Raw genomic sequence first — 19508 nt, forward strand, 5'->3', positions numbered from 1 at the left:
TCTTTGGCGGTGTGCGTGCACTGTGCAGGGAAACGGTGTGTGGCGGCGAAGGATGAACCACGAACTCGCGCAACTCTACTGCGAACTCAGTATCCAGAAGGTGGTTAAAGCTAGAAAAAAACGATGGGCAGGACATATTGCAAAAATGCCCTGCAAAGATGATGTTCGCTTGGAGGCTTGGAGCGCAGCGAGCTAGGTGAGTGCGCATGGCGAACGTGGGGTAGAACCGAGGATGGAGAGATGCGGTCACGAATCGAGTATTGTGGCGTGAAATTGTTGATTCAGTGTTATCTGTTTAGATGTAAACTAAATAAATGAATGAATAAAACATTCGTTTTGAATGAGTTTAAAATCTTGAAATAAAACGTATGGCCCACATTATTCTATTTGTTCTGTTTGTAAATGTAGCAGGCCATCGCATAACAGGCCTGGGTATGGGACACTATTTGTATATAGATGAGCTGCTGCTGAAACCTACCTACTTGAAAAACTATTTAATTACATGTTTGTGATACTTTGTAAATTTTAAACACTAATAGTATTTTAACCATATCCAATGGATAATATATTTCTCTTGATTTGGTAACATAATGTATGTTGTTCGACAACGTTTGATCACATCCAAACTTGGTTTGTTACGTATGCACTAGTTATTTGAACTTTGACCAAAGCGATGATGGTAGACTGATAAAATTGCGTTTCGGCGCTCAGGAACATCCAAAAAAATGTATTCCTGAGTATTTTTTTTCCTGCAGTACTAGAATAGGTATGTGTGCATTTGTTTTACTGTATTTTGGTACAGCGATAGGCTTTTTTGATTAAGCTTTGACACAACATTCCCAATCCTGACGAGAGGAAAGCATCCCCCGTCTCAGTCACTCGTATCCGTCGTGGTAACCGTGTCTCGTCCTTTGTCCCTCGCGGGAGCTTTTCGCGCTGGCCACGCCAACCTAGGATAAGGGAGACAAGGGTGTAAAACAAGCTTACATGGTTGTTTGGTGATGGTTTTGGTTGGAGGTTTTGTGAGAAGTCATTCTTTTTTGGGTTCGTTAGTTTGGTTCTCGAGGCTTTAGGGCAGAGGCGACGAGTTGGTCTGAATTTTCTGAATGGGCGTGATGGCCGTGTCCATGATGTTGAACTGACTCCGGCTGAACACGTACCGGATCATGGTTCGTAAGTCGCTGCGGCCACTCTGTCGCAGTAGCACGTAGATGTAGGGATCGAGCATGAAGTGCAGCAGGATCAGTATGTCGGACAGAGCGAAGAACCAGGTAAACCGTGCCTTTACGTCCGGTTTCAGCAGCTGCGCCAGAAGGATTGAGACCTGAAAGAGGGACGATGGCAATTTTTGAAATACAATCAACTATCCCATCTCATCCCATCATCATATGTCCCTGAATCGATGGAACACTTACCATCTGAGGAAGCCAACAAGCGAGGAAACTGATGCTCAGGAACGTCATCAGTTTGGCGAACCGTATTTCCTCTGTCGTTGGTTCGCCGACCATCCGGAAGATGGACGAGTCAGTAAAGCTTGCCGATTTCTGCGAGCTCCGTAGGGTGGCTCTTTCCACCATCGGCATCGGTTGGATTGAGCGGAACTGTCTTCGCATTTTGTGATGGGACTGATATAATACCCTGCGTACGCTGAGATTGCATATCACTATTCCCGTGCATAGGATTATGCCTGAAAATAAGAATTAAAATAGTTTTATTTTTACATTGTGATCCGCGGCATGCAGTGATCTTGATGGCCTTCTAGACATCCGTCTCCATAGTTATAGAGCTAATAATTAAAAAAAAACAGCTGGTTTCACATTGCAAATTCACTTCTTTGGAAGAGGCCAATGCGATACATCCGGAATAACTCCGGAATCATGTGGCCAACCCTAAAATTCTGTCCACGCCCTCAAACTAGAGGGATATTCGCTACTTGTGTATCGTCGGCGAAGCCTAAAATCTTAACACCCGTCGCAAAGGTCAGCCTTAGTACGTCATCGTACATCGCATTCCATAACAGTGGGCCCATGATTGAACCTTGAGGTAATCCCGCGGTAATTCGAATGCCTTTCTGTGCCTCCTCTGTGTCATACAGTAGAATCCTACCATCAAAATAGCTTTCTAGAAGCTTACACAATTGCACCGGTACTTTGAGGCTATCGCTTCCCAGCTCGCGCTGTTGAACACATTCTTTACATCCAGAATTACAATCGCGCAGTAACGGATGCCACTCTTTTTATGCTCGATTGTCACGACCTCTCAATAACCTCTCCAATAACTTGCCTGTCATATCTAGTAGACTGATAGGTCTAAACACCAACGGATCCCCTGATAGTTTCTCCGTCTTTGGTAGTAGCACCAATTTCTGTCGCTTCCATACATCCGGCCAGCTATTCGTTCGTCACCCTCGCCACTTACCCTTCATCTGACGCATACGACGCTGCAGGCCATGGGATTGTGGGATGAAGCGGGAAGAGTACATCGATTGTCGATCGCAGCAGCTCGATCGACTTCTTTTGGGGAGTCATGGCACCTTTGCTCTAAGCCATTACCGCTCTGTAGGCGTCACCCCTCGGACTCGAGTTGGCACTCTGACATAGACTATCGAAGCATGTCCGTTTACAACTCTTGATTTCCTTTTTGGGAGCTAACTTTGCCTATCTGAATGCTTCACTGCGTTCTTCTCTTTATGCTTCTGGGCGTCATTCTTCGTCTAAATCGCAGGCAGATTGCTCGAAGATTTGCAATTGATTCGTACCACCAGTACACCGGCGGCCTGTTCTCTCGGCTTTTCTCGGCATGAAAGTATCACACACTCGTGATATCACAGCAACTAGCTCTTCGCAGTTTAGGCCCAGAGTGTTCCGTTCGCGTTTCAAGGCGCCGTCAAAGCGCGCTGTTTTCCAACTTCGGGCTTGGGTCGAGTTACATCGCGATGCCCTCCGCCCGCCTGGTATTATACTATTATACTATAGCGAATCCATTGATCATCGCTATGAGTATAACCGTCATCAATGCGCCAGTTCATGGCGCCAAAATGGTTAAGACTACAGAACTGTTGGAACCTCGACCAGGTTCAGCAGCTGAATTACTTTTGGGAATTTCGCGTATTGAGAAGATCAATCAAACACACTAGTATTGCGGATAAGTGTAACATAAAAATGTCTTTATTCTGCGATCTTTCCAACTACAGTAGTCAATGACAACCAAAAACAAAACGCGCCAACAAGCTGATTCAAGGGGTACCTCAATACTTTTTCAGTGTACTACAATGTGAGGGGTGTGACACTATTATTACTCCGACAAGAACGTCATGTCGATAATCGATTATGCACCATTTCTACGGAAGGTACTCACTATACCCACATTTACCAATTCAACATTTAATGCGACCCGGGATTCCAACAATAGTTGCCCTCTTTGATTGGTGCAGCGGCAACCACACTCCACTGTCCTTTAGGGCTGTTCATCTTCATTACTATCCATAACATAAAAATATGATTCTGTGAAATTTTCAGCTTTTGCGGTGGAGATTTTAAGATGGCCCAAAGACGAAGTAGATTTCTATGGAAATTACTATGAAGATTTTATTAAATGTTCTAAACACAGTAGTATTGTAATGTAAGTACACTAAGTACAAACTTATCATTTCATAGTGAAAACTCAATTTTCAAACCATAAGAGAGGAAGTTGTTATACTATACTGGAAACAAACGTGTATCATTAGTTGCCCAAAATTAGAGGCCAAACATTGACAAGCACGAGTCAACTGCCCACCATGCAAAAGAAACATTGACCTTGTGGTTTTCGGATGATTTACTTGACGATTACCGGGAACGAAAGCTCCAAAGTAGATGCAAAGGCACGTGCCGCTCTAGAGTCCTTGAGTTCCTGTTCCTGAACCGCGTGATAGGCTCACTTTTGCTTTATATTTTAATCGGTATAAGCCTTTTTCGCGTTTACGAATAATCGATATTTTTACGTTAACTCTTTTTAGCAACCACTTGTAGGGCCGGGCTTCTCCTAATTTATATTCCAACCTTCCAGTAAGGCATCAGATAGCCGAAAGTCATCGAATTCGGGACTGAACTATGACCGGATCGGAAATTAATTAACTACCGGCTTTCCACCCCGACGACGAGCACATGGATAGATGGGTGGATGACGCGCGCTGCCGTTGCACAGCGGTACCGGGCATAGACCAAAACTCTATAAATAAGTTGTTTTGATTTTCACTCCCTTAGCTTTTCATGGATCCATAATGATCTCAATAATATAGAAATATTTTTTTTTGCCGCTTCGTACAACAAATGGAACAACTGTGCATTGCTGGACTCTCAATTTTCACTTACCGACACTGAAGAACAGATAGGCGTATGCGACGTTGGTTGGGTCGGTGGCGTCCCGATATCGGATGCACGTCTGCTTCCTTTCGTCGAAGTAGATCCCGAAGCCGAACAAAGGAAGAAACGTGAAGAATGCTCCCACCGCCCAGAGCAGAAATATCGATCTCCTTATCATTTTATCAGACACATGCTGGGAGAGAGGGAGCAAAGTAGAGAAGAAAAAAAACAAAGGGGAAAAGTGTTAAAATGTGATCAAATCAATCAACTTGTACGCGGACGACAGACGATGATGGTCGCTCGAAGAAATAGTCCCGGACAGTGGTTCTCAACTTTTGTATTAATACTATTGGTCTAAAGGTGATCAAAATTAAGCTTGATGCTACAATCCATCTACGATTGATTTGGTCTTAACCGACTCTAGTCATCTTTGTAGCCAACTGATTACTCATGCTGATTTTGATTCTGATCATGTCCCTGTTACATTTCAAATATCCCAAGAAGCGATTCTCAATCCTATCAGCTCCACTTTCAATTATTTACGAGCTGACTGGAATATATATACAACGTATGTTGACTCTAATCTTGATGTTAACATTTCTTTAGAAACTAAACTTGATATTGACAATGCTCTTGAAACTTTAACAAATTCCATTGTTGAAGCCCGGAGCATTGCAATTCCAAAATGTGAAGTAAAATTTGAATCCGTGATTATAGACGATGATCTTAAACTTTTGATCCGTCTTAAAAACGTGAGGAGAAGGCAATTTCTACGCACTCGCGATCCTGCTATGAAAATTATATGGCAGGATTTGCAGAACGAAATCAAGAAACGTTTTGCACAATTAAGAAACAAAAATTTTGAAAACAAAATTTCTCAATTGGACCCTGGCTCTAAGCCCTTTTGGAAATTATCTAAAATCCTGAAAAAACCTCAGAAGCCAATACCGGCATTGAAAGAGGAAAACAAATTATAACTAACTAATTGCGAAAAAGCTCAAAAACTTGCTATGCAGTTTGAAAGTGCGCACAATTTTAATTTAGGACTTACTAGTCCAATTGAAAATGAAGTTACTCAGGAGTTCGAAAATATTCTCAATCAAGAGAGCGTTTTCGAAAATGCCTGTGAGACTGATTTGGAAGAAGTGAGAACTATTATTAAAAAATTCAAAAACATGAAAGCTCCTGGCGATGATGGAATTTTCTACATCCTCATCAAGAAACTTCCAGAAAGTAGCTTATCATTTTTAGTTGATATATTTAACAAATGTTTTCAATAAGCATATTTTCCTGACAAATGGAAAAATGCTAAGGTTGTTCCAATTTTAAAACCAGACAAAAATCCTGCAGAAGCTTCTAGCTATCGTCCAATCAGTTTGCTTTCCTCCATCAGTAAACTTTTTGAAAAGGTTATTTTGAACAGAATGATGGCCCACATCAACGAAAATTCAATTTTTGCCAATGAACAGTTCGGATTCCGCCATGGACATTCGACCACTCATCCACTTTTACGTGTAACAAATTTGATCCGTTCCAACAAATCTGAAGGCTATTCTACTGGTCTTGCTCTTCTAGACATAGAAAAAGCATTTGACAGTGTTTGGCATGAAGGTTTGATTGTAAAATTGAAAAACTTTAATTTTCCAACATACATTGTTAGAATAATTCAAAGTTATCTATCAAATCGTACACTTCAGGTTAATTATCAGAACTCCAGATCTGAAAGACTTCCTGTAAGAGCTGGTGTTCCCCAAGGCAGCATTTTGGGACCAATATTATACAATATTTTCACATCTGACTTACCTGAGTTACCTCAGGGATGTCAAAAATCTTTGTTTGCGGATGACACAGGCCTCTCCGCCAAAGGTCGAAGCCTGCGTGTCATCTGTAGTCGATTGCAAAAAAGTTTGTATATTTTTTCTTCATACTTGCAAAAATGGAAGATTTCTCCTAATGGTTCCAAAACTCAACTAATAATATTCCCACATAAACCAAAAGCTCTTTATTTGAAACCTTCAAGTAGGGTAAGTGTTCCCTTAGTTGTGGGTGTTCCTATAGTTGCGGTAGTGCCGTTTTCACTGATTTTATTATATTCGCCACAGAACTGACACTGCCAATCGACGTATTGGCTTGTTGACACACGGAATAGTTGAAAAAAGCGTTCGAATTGCTTCAAAACTGATGAAATATCACTAAAATTGCTAAAACTTTTCTTACTTGTACCAATAGTTGCGGTAAAGTGTTCCTATAGTGGAGGATTCCATAAGAAAACAACGGATACCGCAACTATAGGAACACAAATTAAAAAAATACCGCAACTAAAGGAACAGTGTACCAATAGTGGAGGTATTATTTTTCACTGACATGCCGTGGATTACTGCGATGAAATCAATTTTCTCATTAAGTCAATGGTCGTTACTTCCCGTTACAACATTAACATGTACATTAATTGCGCTTCTTGAATTTAGGCGGTTAAAAGAAGTTCAATCGTGCTTAGTGCCTCCACTATTGGTACATCTACCCTAGACATGTTGTCACGATGAGAGGGGTTCCAATAAATTGGTCAGATGAAGTTAAGTATCTAGGGCTCATGCTAGATAAGAATTTAACTTTCAAAAATCACATTGAGGGCATTCAAGCCAAATGTAACAAATATGTAAAATGTCTCTATCCCCTTATTAATAGAAAATCAAAACTGTGTCTTAAGAACAAGCTTTTGATATTCAAACAAATTTTCAGGCCAGCCATGTTGTATGCTGTACCAATATGGACTAGCTGTTGTAATACCAGGAAGAAAGCTCTGCAGAGAATTCAAAATAAAATTTTGAAAATGATTCTGAGGCTTCCTCCCTGGTATAGTACATAGAATATCCAATGTTGAAACATTGGAACAAATGTCAAATACAATCATTAATAATTTCAGGCAAAAATCGTTACAATCTTCTATTGCCACGATTCATGCGTTATATGTTTAGGTTAAGTTAGGTTAAGTATATTAAAAACGTTTTTTTTTTCTCTTATAAGCAGGTGAAATCAACTCACCTGTAAAAAAACTGAACTGCTATGGCAAATGAAATGTAATATGTTGTTAACAAAATGTTAATTAAATCTTAAATTAGTTTTACCAAATTAGGATGATAGTGTTGTCTAATAACACAGAACACCTAGATATAAGAAATGAATGTAATGTTTGGAATGATACTAATAAAAAAAAAAAAAAAAAAAAAAAAAAAAGCTTGATGCTACAGTGCGCATTGTATCCTCGTACTATGCGTACACGAATTCTTTCTGCCTTCGGAAGTTTTTAAAAGCTAAGGCAATAAAAGAGCACTTCTCAGTGCTTCATATACGGTACTTTGCAGTGCTACCTTTTCTAACTATTAATATCTTTTTGTCCCTTGTTTGGACTCGTGCTTTAAATTTTTCGTTGGACCCGTTAGCAAAAGCTAACGATGGTAATCATTCTAGGACACAGTCTTGGAAAAAAAATCTCTTAGAAGGTCACTTCTTCTTTCATTTATTTACTGCAACCACGAACAAAAGGAATGGTGAATTTCTGAACTCACAATTTTCATCCAAAAACGTGGGTTTTAGAAACTGTAACTAAATGCGGGAAAAATGCAGGTTAGGACGTTTCTCCGAAATGCGCAGTTTTTTCCAAGGGTGAAATGTGAAATGGTTAATGCTGATAATTGCATCGAAATAAGCAATCAGTTCGATGCTCTACATTATTTTTTGTAATTTCTCATCGTAATAGGCTATTTTTCGTCACGCCAATCTGTCATGAAACGGCCCACTTTCCTGCACTGAAGTATGCAGTGCGTGAAGAGTCATTACGCAACCGAAACCAGTGCTGTAATGCATTCCGATATAATTTCTGATGCCCTAAAGTGATGTTCAACGAAATTTCAAAAAATGTTGTACGTAACTCGTTGCAGAACTGGATTTTTACTCGGCAAGCCTCGTAGGATAAATTTACGACTCGTGCAGTAAAAATCATCATTCTGCAACTTGTTCCATATACTACTATTTCCTAACATCAAATCGAAGCAGCCACTATCCCAGGCTCTTTGAGTGAAGAAACCACCTATTGAAAGCAAATTCTATTCTGGTAAAGTTTGTCACGCCAATAAGATTAAATTAAGTTTAAACATTGTTTGATCGAGATTTGTTCTCAACGGTGCCCAGAAATCACGGTTTTCTGAATATGTATGCTATTAAAAACACACACATTGACATTTTTTTTTCCAGGCCCTAGTCAACAGGAAACAAACATAATGAATCTATGAAATCATTAACCATTACATGTTGCTTTAGGAAATAGGTTACAAAAAATGCCCAAGCCATCCCAACCTGATGATAGTTAAATCGTTCATGACACATGCACCGTCAAATGAATGAATTGAACAAGTTAGCATTGCTTTTTGCACGATTTGAAAACAATCATTATCATCGACTGAGAAAAAGCAGTGCTAACGTGTTCGTTTTTACATTCCTTGAAGCTCATGGTAGTGTTCTTGGCTCACCCACAGCGGATTTACGAATGTGCTTCCTATAATTGCCTACTTTATAACAAATTATTCTCGTAAGATAAAAGGGTCGTGTTTACAAATGTGGGATAAATATTCCATTCTAACATATATTCAGGTACATATCAAACTGTTTTTTGAAATAATTTCTGTTATTCCATCTTATCTCTCTAATGCTTTTCTTGGACCAGTACAAACTTGTTGTATTTTTTACCTTAATCATAAAACTAATACTGTGCACCGCCAGCCACATTGCTGCTTTAATCCTTGGATTATTATCTGGGACAAACCATAGTAAAATATCATCGAGGTTTACGAACTCCAGATGAAGCCTGTTTCGAATAATATCAGAAACCCATAGGCGTACTTCATTTGTTTTTCTGCATTCCACAATTCGATGGTAATTATTCTCCGGAACTCCACATGTCTCACAGTTCATATCAGGAATCCTACCGATACCATAACCGACTAGTTTTGCTTTGTTGGGAATAACGTCGTTGAGTAGCATGAAAAGATTAGATTTGTCATCAGAACATATAAACTTGGCAATGGGATTGAGTTTCAGAAATGCATAGTCATTATGTTCTGGAAATTCAAAATCCAAAATTTTCATACAGGTATGTTTTTTTCAGGGAGAACACTCCCCAAAAAATAGCAATTTTCTAGAACCTTGAAACACAAGCCTCAACCAAACTATGTTTAAAATTGCTCCAATCATAAAACCGTGTTCGACAAAAGTGCGTTGAATTGAATAAACTACTATGTAGAGGTATTTTCGATAAGTTTTAAAGTTCCGTTCAGGAGTTTAGAATTTTCAAAGCTTGAAAATAGTGCAAAAGCACATAATTGATTTGAAGCACATCTAAATTTTCTCCAAATTGACTGAAATTTTGACCAGAAGTTCATTTTGATATGAAAAAGTAAAATATTGGTTGACTGAGGAACTTCCAGACATTTGAGTAGGTCTAGTGGTCAGTTGTTCTGAATTCGAAAGATTTGGGGAGGATATCATGAAATCCATAAGGGGAATCAAGGTTTCCTTCCAAATCGCAAAGAAAGGAGAATGTCGCGTTTTGCCAGAAACTCTTGAAGATCGCGAAATTTTTCTTAAACAACTTGAAGAGTAGTTGCGGTAAAGTGTTCCTATAGTGGAAGATCCCATAAGAAAACAATGGATACCGCAATCATAGGAACACGAATTAAAAATATACCGCAACTAAAGGAACAGTGTATCAATAGTGGAGGTATTATTTTTCACTGACATGCCGAGGATTACTGCGATGAAATTATTTTTCTCATTAAGGCTAAGTAACCCGTCATTCGTTTTGGCAACAATGATGATTTTTCAGCTTACATTTCAAAGTGATAAAACTCGGTCTTGATAGTTTATATTGCCTTGAAAAAGTATCGCTGTACGCGCTTACATACATAAAAAATGCTGATACTTTTTCAGCTGTGTCAGTACAAAACCAACTGATTTTCTTTGATTCGAAATCGTGAGATGAATTAGCAACAATCATCAACGACGCGTACAAATTTCAATGACGGCCTACTTCGCCTTAAGGCCGCACGGGACGTCATCATAATCACCCTATCCATTTCAAGAAGCAAATCCCAAGAACCACTCCATATATCGATGCGAAAATGTATCACTATGATTCTATATATGTAGTGCACAACCCAATACATTTTTAGCTTCATCGGTTCACTAAAACTCCAGATTTGCTTCCACAAAGTTTTGATAATTATTGCTAGAGTGAGACGAAAGATAGGGAAAATAACACGGTTTCCCGTGTTGCCTTAACCCTAGTTTTATTGAAAATTTTATAAATCCCGGGATCCCGGGACAAGCTAAAATTTTTTGGACGAGCAAAATGGCCGGGAAATGGACACTCTAATGTACATTAATTGCGCTTCTTTAATTTAGGCGGTTAAATGAAGTTCAATCGTGCTTAGTACCTCCACTATTGGTACATCTACGCTAATCATTATGAAAAAGAAAACCCAATCTGGCATTCATCGGAAAGAGCTTACTAAATAATATTATCAAGTTCACTCCTAGAAAAGTGTTCTAAATAATATTAAAGCTTTAGAAAAAAAACTTGGTGGTAAATGACTGGACATTTCGTACCATTGGTACTACGCGTACCTGCAGGTATAAAATAAACCCCAATAAGGCAATCCACGAAACAGCTGCGATCAGTTGTTTTTTTTTTGTTTACCATGTGCTTTTGACGTTTCGCGATTGGAGTGACCTTCGATTACAAAGGAAAATGTAAAGCTCTGATGACACTCGCATGATTTGTTTACTCTTTCATTTCGGTTGCATTCACACTTTTAGTTGTCAGTCCTATCACGAAAAGTCCTCATGGATAGCCTTATTGTGGTCTTTAGCCTCTTGTCCAGTAACTCATATCCCTACCACCCGCGGTGCCGCCTGGAATACGAGTAACCATAGGAAAGATAGGATAATCAACCCCGGCGGGGCCTGTAATAAGCGACTAGCTTATGGCTTAATCCCAAGGTCGGCAGTCACATACTGAGAGAAGACCCATAACATCATTTCCAATGAAACCACTAACGACGTCACAGGAAAATCAAGTCATCCTTACTTGAAATGAATTAACGCAACACAATGGACCGATGCACGAGTTCACTAATTTGACGTTTGAGCGGTGCCGAATTCACTGGTTTCCATGACCACATAAATAACACGGCACCGCTAAAACGTCAAATAGTGAACCCGTGCATAGGTCCATGGAACATATTAATGGTGGTAAGCTCCATCGAAGTTAATACCCCAATCGCGTATTAATTTCGATGGAGCTTACCACCATAAGAGTGTTGTTAAATGTCAAAACGTTGGAAAAAATAAAATGCTCATAGCACCCTCCTAAACGACATATCTCATCAGCAAATATTGCCAACCGACAGTTATTTGGAAAAGGTCACCGGGAAAAACATTTTCCGATTACTTTTTCCACAGGAAAGAATAATATTAGCAATATTCAATTGTCAAAGTCACGTGATATTCATGACATTTAACAGCTCTGGGTAAGAGATTGCGGCCGTTTTGCGGTGAGGTGCGGTGGGGCCCATGGGCATGCATGAGAGAAATAGAGAGAACATGTACTTGAGGTACATGAGGTACTTGCCGCTCGATGAGTCTAGGAGCGTGGACGCGGAATCCAGGCACGTGGTCCCACTGGCTCGCGTCTATCCACCCTTCGTGGAGATCCTCGGTTGTTGACTGATGAGTAGAATACCGGCTGTATGGGTTGATGAGAAGCGGAAGTCTTGGAAGTTGACCAAGATGGCTTGCGTCTTAGCTGATAGGTTCTTGAAGCAGGCTACCGGTGATAAAGTACCCTTTTCCTGGGTGATCCGCCGAACAATTCGGGGTGTCGGGTCCGATTCCTATGGTTACGTCAAGAGACTCGTGTGTGGGGTTGCAACTCATTGGATGTTGGGCTGCCTATGAGCGGAAGTAATCTCACCGGGCCTCACACCAGTCCTTACCTCCACAACTACGGTTGCCACTTCTCCGCCACGTGTGGCACGAAAATAAATTGGAGCTTGTCGGCCACCAGCCTCGAGCTCGCCACCAAACCACTCTACTCGTTTTTCCGGCACAGAATGCTCGTCCTGCCTTCTTCTTATGATGAGTAACTCGGCCACGTGAAGGAACTTCGTCGACGATACTGGTCACGGAGTTGCCACGAACCGTTGGTCGGGGTTTCAACTTTCCGGAAACGGCCGGAGGTACTAATGATGAATCGCTATTGGCGATCGCTCTCGATTCCGGGCACTTCGGTAATCACTCCGGTTGTCGCGGATCAATCATTTCCTGAACTTTCCGTTTCCAGTCGCCCTGAACATTAAGTGCCTTTAAGTCCTCCTCAACTGCAAAAAGCCATCGTGTGCGCGATCTACCACGAAGTCAGTGGCCTCGTCCGGTTTCTCTGATGAACATTATATTTGTCTGTCGTTCATCCGGCATACGGGCAACGTGACCAGCCCAACGCAGCCTGTCGTGTTTCTTGCGCTTGACAATGTCCACCTCTTTATACACTTGGTACAACTCGTGATTCATGCGACGCCGCCAGATTCCGTTTTCTAGTTTACCACCGAGTGTTATTCGCAGCACTTTACGTTCAAACACCCCGGAAGCTCTCCGGTCAGCTTCCTTCAATGTCCATGATCCATGGCCATAAAGGACAACCGGAAGGACTAGTGTCTTGTATAACGCGAGTTTTGTTTTCGTTTGCAGGCTATGGGACTTCAGCTGGTTACGGAGTCCGTAGAAAGCCCAACTCGCAGCTGGTATACGTCTTCTCACCTCGCGGCTAACATCATTATCGCATGTCACTAGTGTTTCACGATACACGAATTCTTCCACCACTTCAAACTTTTCACCGTCTAGCATCATTTCGTCCGGACCCACGTTGACCACCAGCTATCATGTACATTGTTTTTGTGGAGTTGATCGTGAGCCCGATCTTCGCTGTCTCTCTCTTGAAAGGCACGAACGCCTCTTCCACTGCTCGACGGTCAATCCCGATGATGTCGATATCGTCCGCAAAGCCAAGGAGCATATGAGAACGTGTGATAATGGTACCGCTTCTCTGCACATCGGATCTCCTGGTATGTTAACAGCTATGCGCTATTTTAAACAGCAAGTTTGAAAGAGCGTCACCCTGTTTCAATCCACCTAAGGTTACGAACGTCGACGAAATCTCGTCCACCACCCGCTCACTTGATTTCGATCCATCAAGCGTTGCACGAATCAGTAAAATCAGCTTCGCCGGAAAGCCTCGTAATTAATTTCGACATAATTTGCCACAACTCGTTTCTCTTCATCGTATCGTATCGTTTCGAATCGTACGCTGCTAAGAAATCTACAAATAGATGATGTTCGGAAGTTGTACTCCCGGAATGTATCTAGGATTTGACGCAGGGTAAACATTTGATCCGTCGTTGATCAGCCCTCTCGAAAACCAGATTGGTATTCGCTGACAAAGGACTCCTCATATGGTCTCAATCTGTTAAACAGAATTCCAGACATGATTTTGTACGCCGAATTAAGGAGTGTTATCCATCGGTAATTGGCGCACTCCAGTCGATGTCCTTTCTTGTACAAAGGGCAAATGAGACTTTCTAACCAACTAGTAGGTATTTGTTCTTCCTTCCATATCCTAGAAATGATACGGCGGTCGTTGCACATGACGGGTGACGGCGCTGTTTTTCTCAGCACACCATTGACGGATTCGTAGAACTGTCGCATGTCGTTCTGTTCCATAGCTTCCTGCGCCTGAGAAATTACTGCCTCTTCATGCTCCTTTTTCTTTCTGTGGTAAATCCGTTTTTCGGCTGCCCTTGCTTCCTTGTACCGCTTTCTGCTCTGACGGGTACCAGGCACCAGCATCCTGCTTCTAGCCAAGTTCTTCTCGTTCGTCATTCGCTGGCACTCCTCGTCGAACCAACAATTCCTTGGTCTTCGATGAGCAGTATTTACGACTTGTCACGCTACTGCGCTCACCGCTCCGTAGACTGACTCCCACAGATCGCTGAGGTTGATGCTTTCGTTGATTTCGCTAATCAGCTCGTCGAGCTTTTGATGGAAGTCCGCTGCTACACCATCTGCTGACAGGCGTTAGATATTGAAACGCAACGATTGTCGATTTCTAAGACTCGAAACGGTTGGTAATCGCACTCTTATTTACGTAGTGGTTTGAGTCGATATTAGGGCCCCTGAAAGTTTTAACATCGATGACATCGGTAAAATGTCGGCCGTCTATCAGAACATGGTCGATTTGGTCGCAAAGTTCGCCATTTGGGTGTTGCCAGGTGTGCTTGCGGACATCCTTGCGTGCAAAATAGGTGCTACTAATGGCCATCCCCCTGGTGGCAGCAAAGTTTACTAAACGTAGGCCGTTGTCGTTGGCAACAGAGTGAAGGCTCTCTGTACCAATGATAGTGCGGAAGAAGTCCTCTCTTCCGACCTGTACATTAGCGTCGCCGATGACAATTTTCACGTCGTGTTTTGGGCATTCGCCATAGGTCTTGTCGAGACATTCGTAAAACGCGTCCTTCACGTCATCGGGTTTGTCGTTAGTCGGTGCATAGACGTTGATCGGGCTGTAGTTGAAGAACTTGCCCCGGATTCTCAATACGCAGATCCGCTCGTTGATCGGCTTCCTATTAGGGGCGGTCCATTAATTACGTAAGACAATTTTCGGGGGTTTTCAACCCCCCTCCCTCCATGGTAAGATTTTTTGTACGAAAATTAAAAATAAATTGTATGGCGCGTAAGAAATCTCAAACCCCCCTCCCCCCATATACCCTTACGTTATTAATGGATATCCCCTTAGGTGGAATGCGTAATAATAATATTTGTATTTGTATTTAAAATAATTCATCTGACAATATTTCGTCTTAATGAATAAAAAACTATACTAAGTAACTACAGACCTAATTCGATTTGCAAATCGTTCAGTTAATTCGTCAAAATTGAACAGATCTTCAACAGCCGTAAACTCACGAATACAAGTAGTTATAGGCTCATTATACCCGAACGCGGTCCTATGAAATATTGGCTGCAGCAACGTCGTGTTTTGGAGGGATCGGTTCGGTACTCGAAAGTTGATCAGCGACAACAGTTCTGGGCTATCAATTTCACCGGTCAACACTTTGGCCACAAGCAGCGATTGCTGGATTTTCCGTCGATGTTCCAGGGTATCAAGTCCAAGCAGCCTACACCTATCTGGATATGGTGGTAAGTTGGCAGGATCTCTCCACGGCAGGTTCCTCAAGGCAGAGCGGACGAATCGTTTTTGAATTCTTTCAATCCTCAGACTCCACGTTACTTGATACGGATTCCATACAACGGACACATTTTCAAGAATTGGACGAACAAGAGCACAGTATAGCGATTTCCAGCAATGAGGATTCGAAAAATCTCTCGCCACTTTGGAGATGAATCCTAACTGACGTGTTGCCTTCGTTATGATCAATGAACGGTGCAAGTCGAATGTCAATCTTGAGTCTAGCTGAATCCCCAGATCGTTCACGCTGGAAACTCTATTAAGAGTATTGCCCTCAATACGGTAGTCGAATAAGATTGGATTCACAATACGGTGAAAAGTAATCACCTGACATTTCTCGATGCTTAGTACCAGTTTACTTCTACGGCACCAGTCAGCAAACATATTCAGTGAATGCTGCAGGCACAAACAATCGTCTTCTGTTCGTACTACCATATACAATTTCTTTTTTTTTTTTTTTATCTAGTTCGTTTATTTGAGGCTCAAATGCGTTTAACGCTTTACGGAGCCGAAATTCATTTTTTGTATTTTTTTTACATACAATTAATTGGCTTTTTCAACATTAATATGGGATGGAGCCAGGGTACTCGTGGCAGCTCGAGGTTAGTGGTCACAATTTTTGAAGGAAGGACTTGGTAGGGATTGGAATCAGGGTTCTCAGCAGCTCATCCGGGAGGTATAACGTGACATCTTGATTCTTGTTTCATGGCGTTGGTAGCGATTTCTTGCCGGTATTCGACTGCCGGATGGTCAGGATCCTCAATCCAACACAAAGTGGACAAAACACAAAAAAAAAAGAAACTGGGGAAGAGAACACAAGAGAATTAAACTTTTATACAAGACGAGCGAAGAAAATCGTAAATTGCGACCATATAAATAAGATCGCGGGTGCCCAACACATCTCTAACTGGAACATAGGGTTGTCTACCTCGGGCCGCAAGGGTATCCAAAAGTTGCGCTCTGGAGGCGTCCATATCCGGGCACTGCCAAACTACGTGATCGATGTCATCATAACCGGAACCACACCTATTACAAATATTGCTCAGCGCGAGGTTAATCCTGTGGAGATGTGCATCTAGCGAGTAATGGTTGGACATAAGTCTTGACATCACGCGAATGAAATCTCGACTTATGTCCAAACCTTTCCACCAGGCTCGCAAGGAAACTCTAGGAATTATGGAATGTAACCACCGTCCCAGTTGGCCATTTAGCCAATCGCTTTGCCAACCGTGAAGAGAACTTTGACGTACTAAATGAAAAAATTCATCGTGTGAAATTCGTCTATCATAAATCTCACCTTCCTCAGCGCCCACCTTTGCGAGAGAGTCCGCCTTCTCATTGCCATAAATTAGGCAATGTGAGGGGACCCATACAAAGGTAATCTTGTATGATCTTTCGACCAGTGCACACATCTGCTCTCTTATTTTTGTAAGGAAGTAAGATGCATGCTTTACGGGTTTCATCGATCGGAGTGCCTCGATTGAACTGAGACTATCCGAAAAGATGAAGAAGTGGTCTGCGGGCATGTTTGAGATCATCCCCAAAGCGAAGTTGATTGCTGCCAGCTCAGCAACATAAACCGTGCAAGGTTCCTGAAGTTTTCGGAAGGCGGAAGAATTTTCATTGAAGACACCGAAACCAGTGGATCCATTTATACGAGACCCGTCAGTGAAATATCTCCTGTAGGAATCAACATTCTGGAACTTTGCGTTGAAAATACGTGGAATAGTTATACATCGAAGTTGATCTGGAATTCCATGAATAGCTTGTTTCATGGACACATCATATTCAACAGAGGAACTGTCATTGGTGAAGCGTACACGTGGAGGGTTATAACATGGAAGGCTAATGTCAGATGACATGTAGTAGAGATAAACTCTCATGAATTTTGACTGAGTGTTCAGTTTGAGCAATTCTTCAAAGTTTTCGATGACGAGTGTGTTGCTCACTCCACACTTAATAAGTATTCTTAGCGAGAGCTCCCAGAATCGGTTCTGTAGCGGTAAAACCCCTGCCAGAACCTCTAGGCTCCCATTATGTGTTGAGTGCATACACCCTAAGGCGATACGCAAACAACGATATTGAATTCGTTCCAATTTAATCAAGTGGCAGTTTGCTGCTGAGAGAAAACAGAAAGAGCCATACTCTAGAACAGAGAGAATGGTTGTTTTATAGAGTTTTATGAGGTCTTCCGGGTGAGCACCCCACCATGTTCCGGTAATTGTTCGTAGAAAATTGATCCTTTGTTGACATTTTTCCGTTAAATACCTAATATGAGTTCGCCAAGTGCCTTTTGAATCAAACCAGACCCCAAGGTATTTTGAAGTCAAAGACTGGTCGATGTCTGTTCCCAAAAGCTTAAGCTTTAGTTGGGCAGGATTCCGCTTCCGTGAAAATACGACCAGTTGAGTTTTTTGCGGAGCAAACTCGATCCCTAAATTTCTAGCCCAAGTGGATAGATTATCAAGGGAATTTTGCAATGGTCTTTGCAAGATTTCCGCTCGTGGGCCCTTCATAGAAACCACAGCATCATCTGCAAGTTGTCTTAGCGTGCATGGTTCTTCCAAACAGTTGTCAATATCTTTAACATAAAAATTATAAAGCAAGGGACTCAGACATGAGCCTTGGGGAAGGCCCATATAGCTAATTCTGGAAGTTGTCAGTTGACCGAGAGTGAAGCTCATGTGTTTTTCTGACAACAGATTGTACAAGAAATTATTCAATATTCCAGGTAGTCCACTATTGTGCAAATTTTCTGACAATATTTCTATGGAAACTGAATCAAAAGCGCCCTTAATATCCAAGAAAACCGAAGCCAATTGCTCCTTGTCCGCAAAGGCTAGTTGAATATCTGATGAAAGCAACGCTAGACAATCGTTTGTTCCTTTGCCCTTGCGAAAGCCAAATTGTGTACTGGAAAGCATGTTGTTTGATTCGACCCAGTGATCGAGTCGGGATAGGATCATTTTTTCTAACAATTTCCTTAAACATGATAACATAGCGATCGGGCGGTACGAATTATGATCAGACGCTGGTTTCCCAGGCTTTTGAATAGCTATTACTTTGACCTGTCTCCATTCAGGTGGAACAATGTTGTGCTCCATGAATGAGTTGAACAGGTCAAGCAACCGTCTTTTAGCGATATCGGGGAGATTTTTAAGAAGATTGAACTTAATCATATCGCGTCCCGGAGAGGAGTTGTTTGATGAAAGAAGAGCCATAGAAAATTCCAGCATAGTGAATGGTCTGTCCAAAGAATCGTCTCTTGGAGTTTCCCAAAAAGGCGGATGAGCTGGAACTGAGTCAGGACAGACCTTTTTTGCGAAGTTGAATATCCATCGGTTGGAGTATTCGTCACTCTCATTTGAGGATAAGCGGTTTCGCATGTTGCGAGCCACTCTCCAAAGCGTCGTCATTGAAGTTTCTCGTGAGAGGCCATCGATAAAACGACGCCAATAGCTACGCTTCTTCGCTTTAATAAGATTCTTCAGTCTTTTTTCGAGCTTCGAGTACTCTAAATAAAGTTCTGAGGTACCATATCTACGAAAAGCTTTGAAGGCATTAGATTTTTCTCGATACAACTGAGTGCATTCATCATCCCAACCAGGCGTGCCTGGTCGTCTTTTGAAGGATGCACTTGGAACTCGTTGTTTTTGGGATTCTAATGCACTTTTATAAATCAATTCTGTTAGGAATCGATACTCATCCAACGGTGGGAGAGTGTTGAATGATTCGATACCGAAAGTTACCGCTGATGCAAATTTTTGCCAATCGATATTCCTAGTGAGGTCAAAAGGAACCTGAATTGACTG

General features: G+C 41.6%; 1 protein-coding gene across 2 annotated transcripts in view; it reads right to left on the minus strand.

Moving 5' to 3' along the window:
- Nucleotides 1-539: 539 nt before the first annotated feature.
- LOC5577951 (prostaglandin E2 receptor EP4 subtype) overlaps nt 540-19508 on the minus strand; it is a 73987-nt gene continuing 55018 nt past the window's right edge. Inside the window, exons 3-6 of one of the 2 annotated variants that reach the window (XM_021850232.1) lie at nt 4353-4536; nt 1416-1687; nt 1161-1324; nt 540-950 (exon numbers count right to left, since the gene is read on the minus strand). In XM_021850232.1, coding sequence (XP_021705924.1) covers nt 872-950; nt 1161-1324; nt 1416-1687; nt 4353-4536 — 699 coding nt within the window. In that variant the 3' untranslated portion in view covers nt 540-871. Of the gene's footprint in view, nt 1325-1415; nt 1688-4352; nt 4537-19508 lie in introns of both variants that reach the window. The other variant, XM_021850231.1, reaches the window with a different exon arrangement.

This window comes from Aedes aegypti, chromosome 3 (genome assembly GCF_002204515.2).
Source record: "Aedes aegypti strain LVP_AGWG chromosome 3, AaegL5.0 Primary Assembly, whole genome shotgun sequence".
Taxonomy (NCBI): Eukaryota; Metazoa; Arthropoda; class Insecta; order Diptera; family Culicidae; genus Aedes; species Aedes aegypti.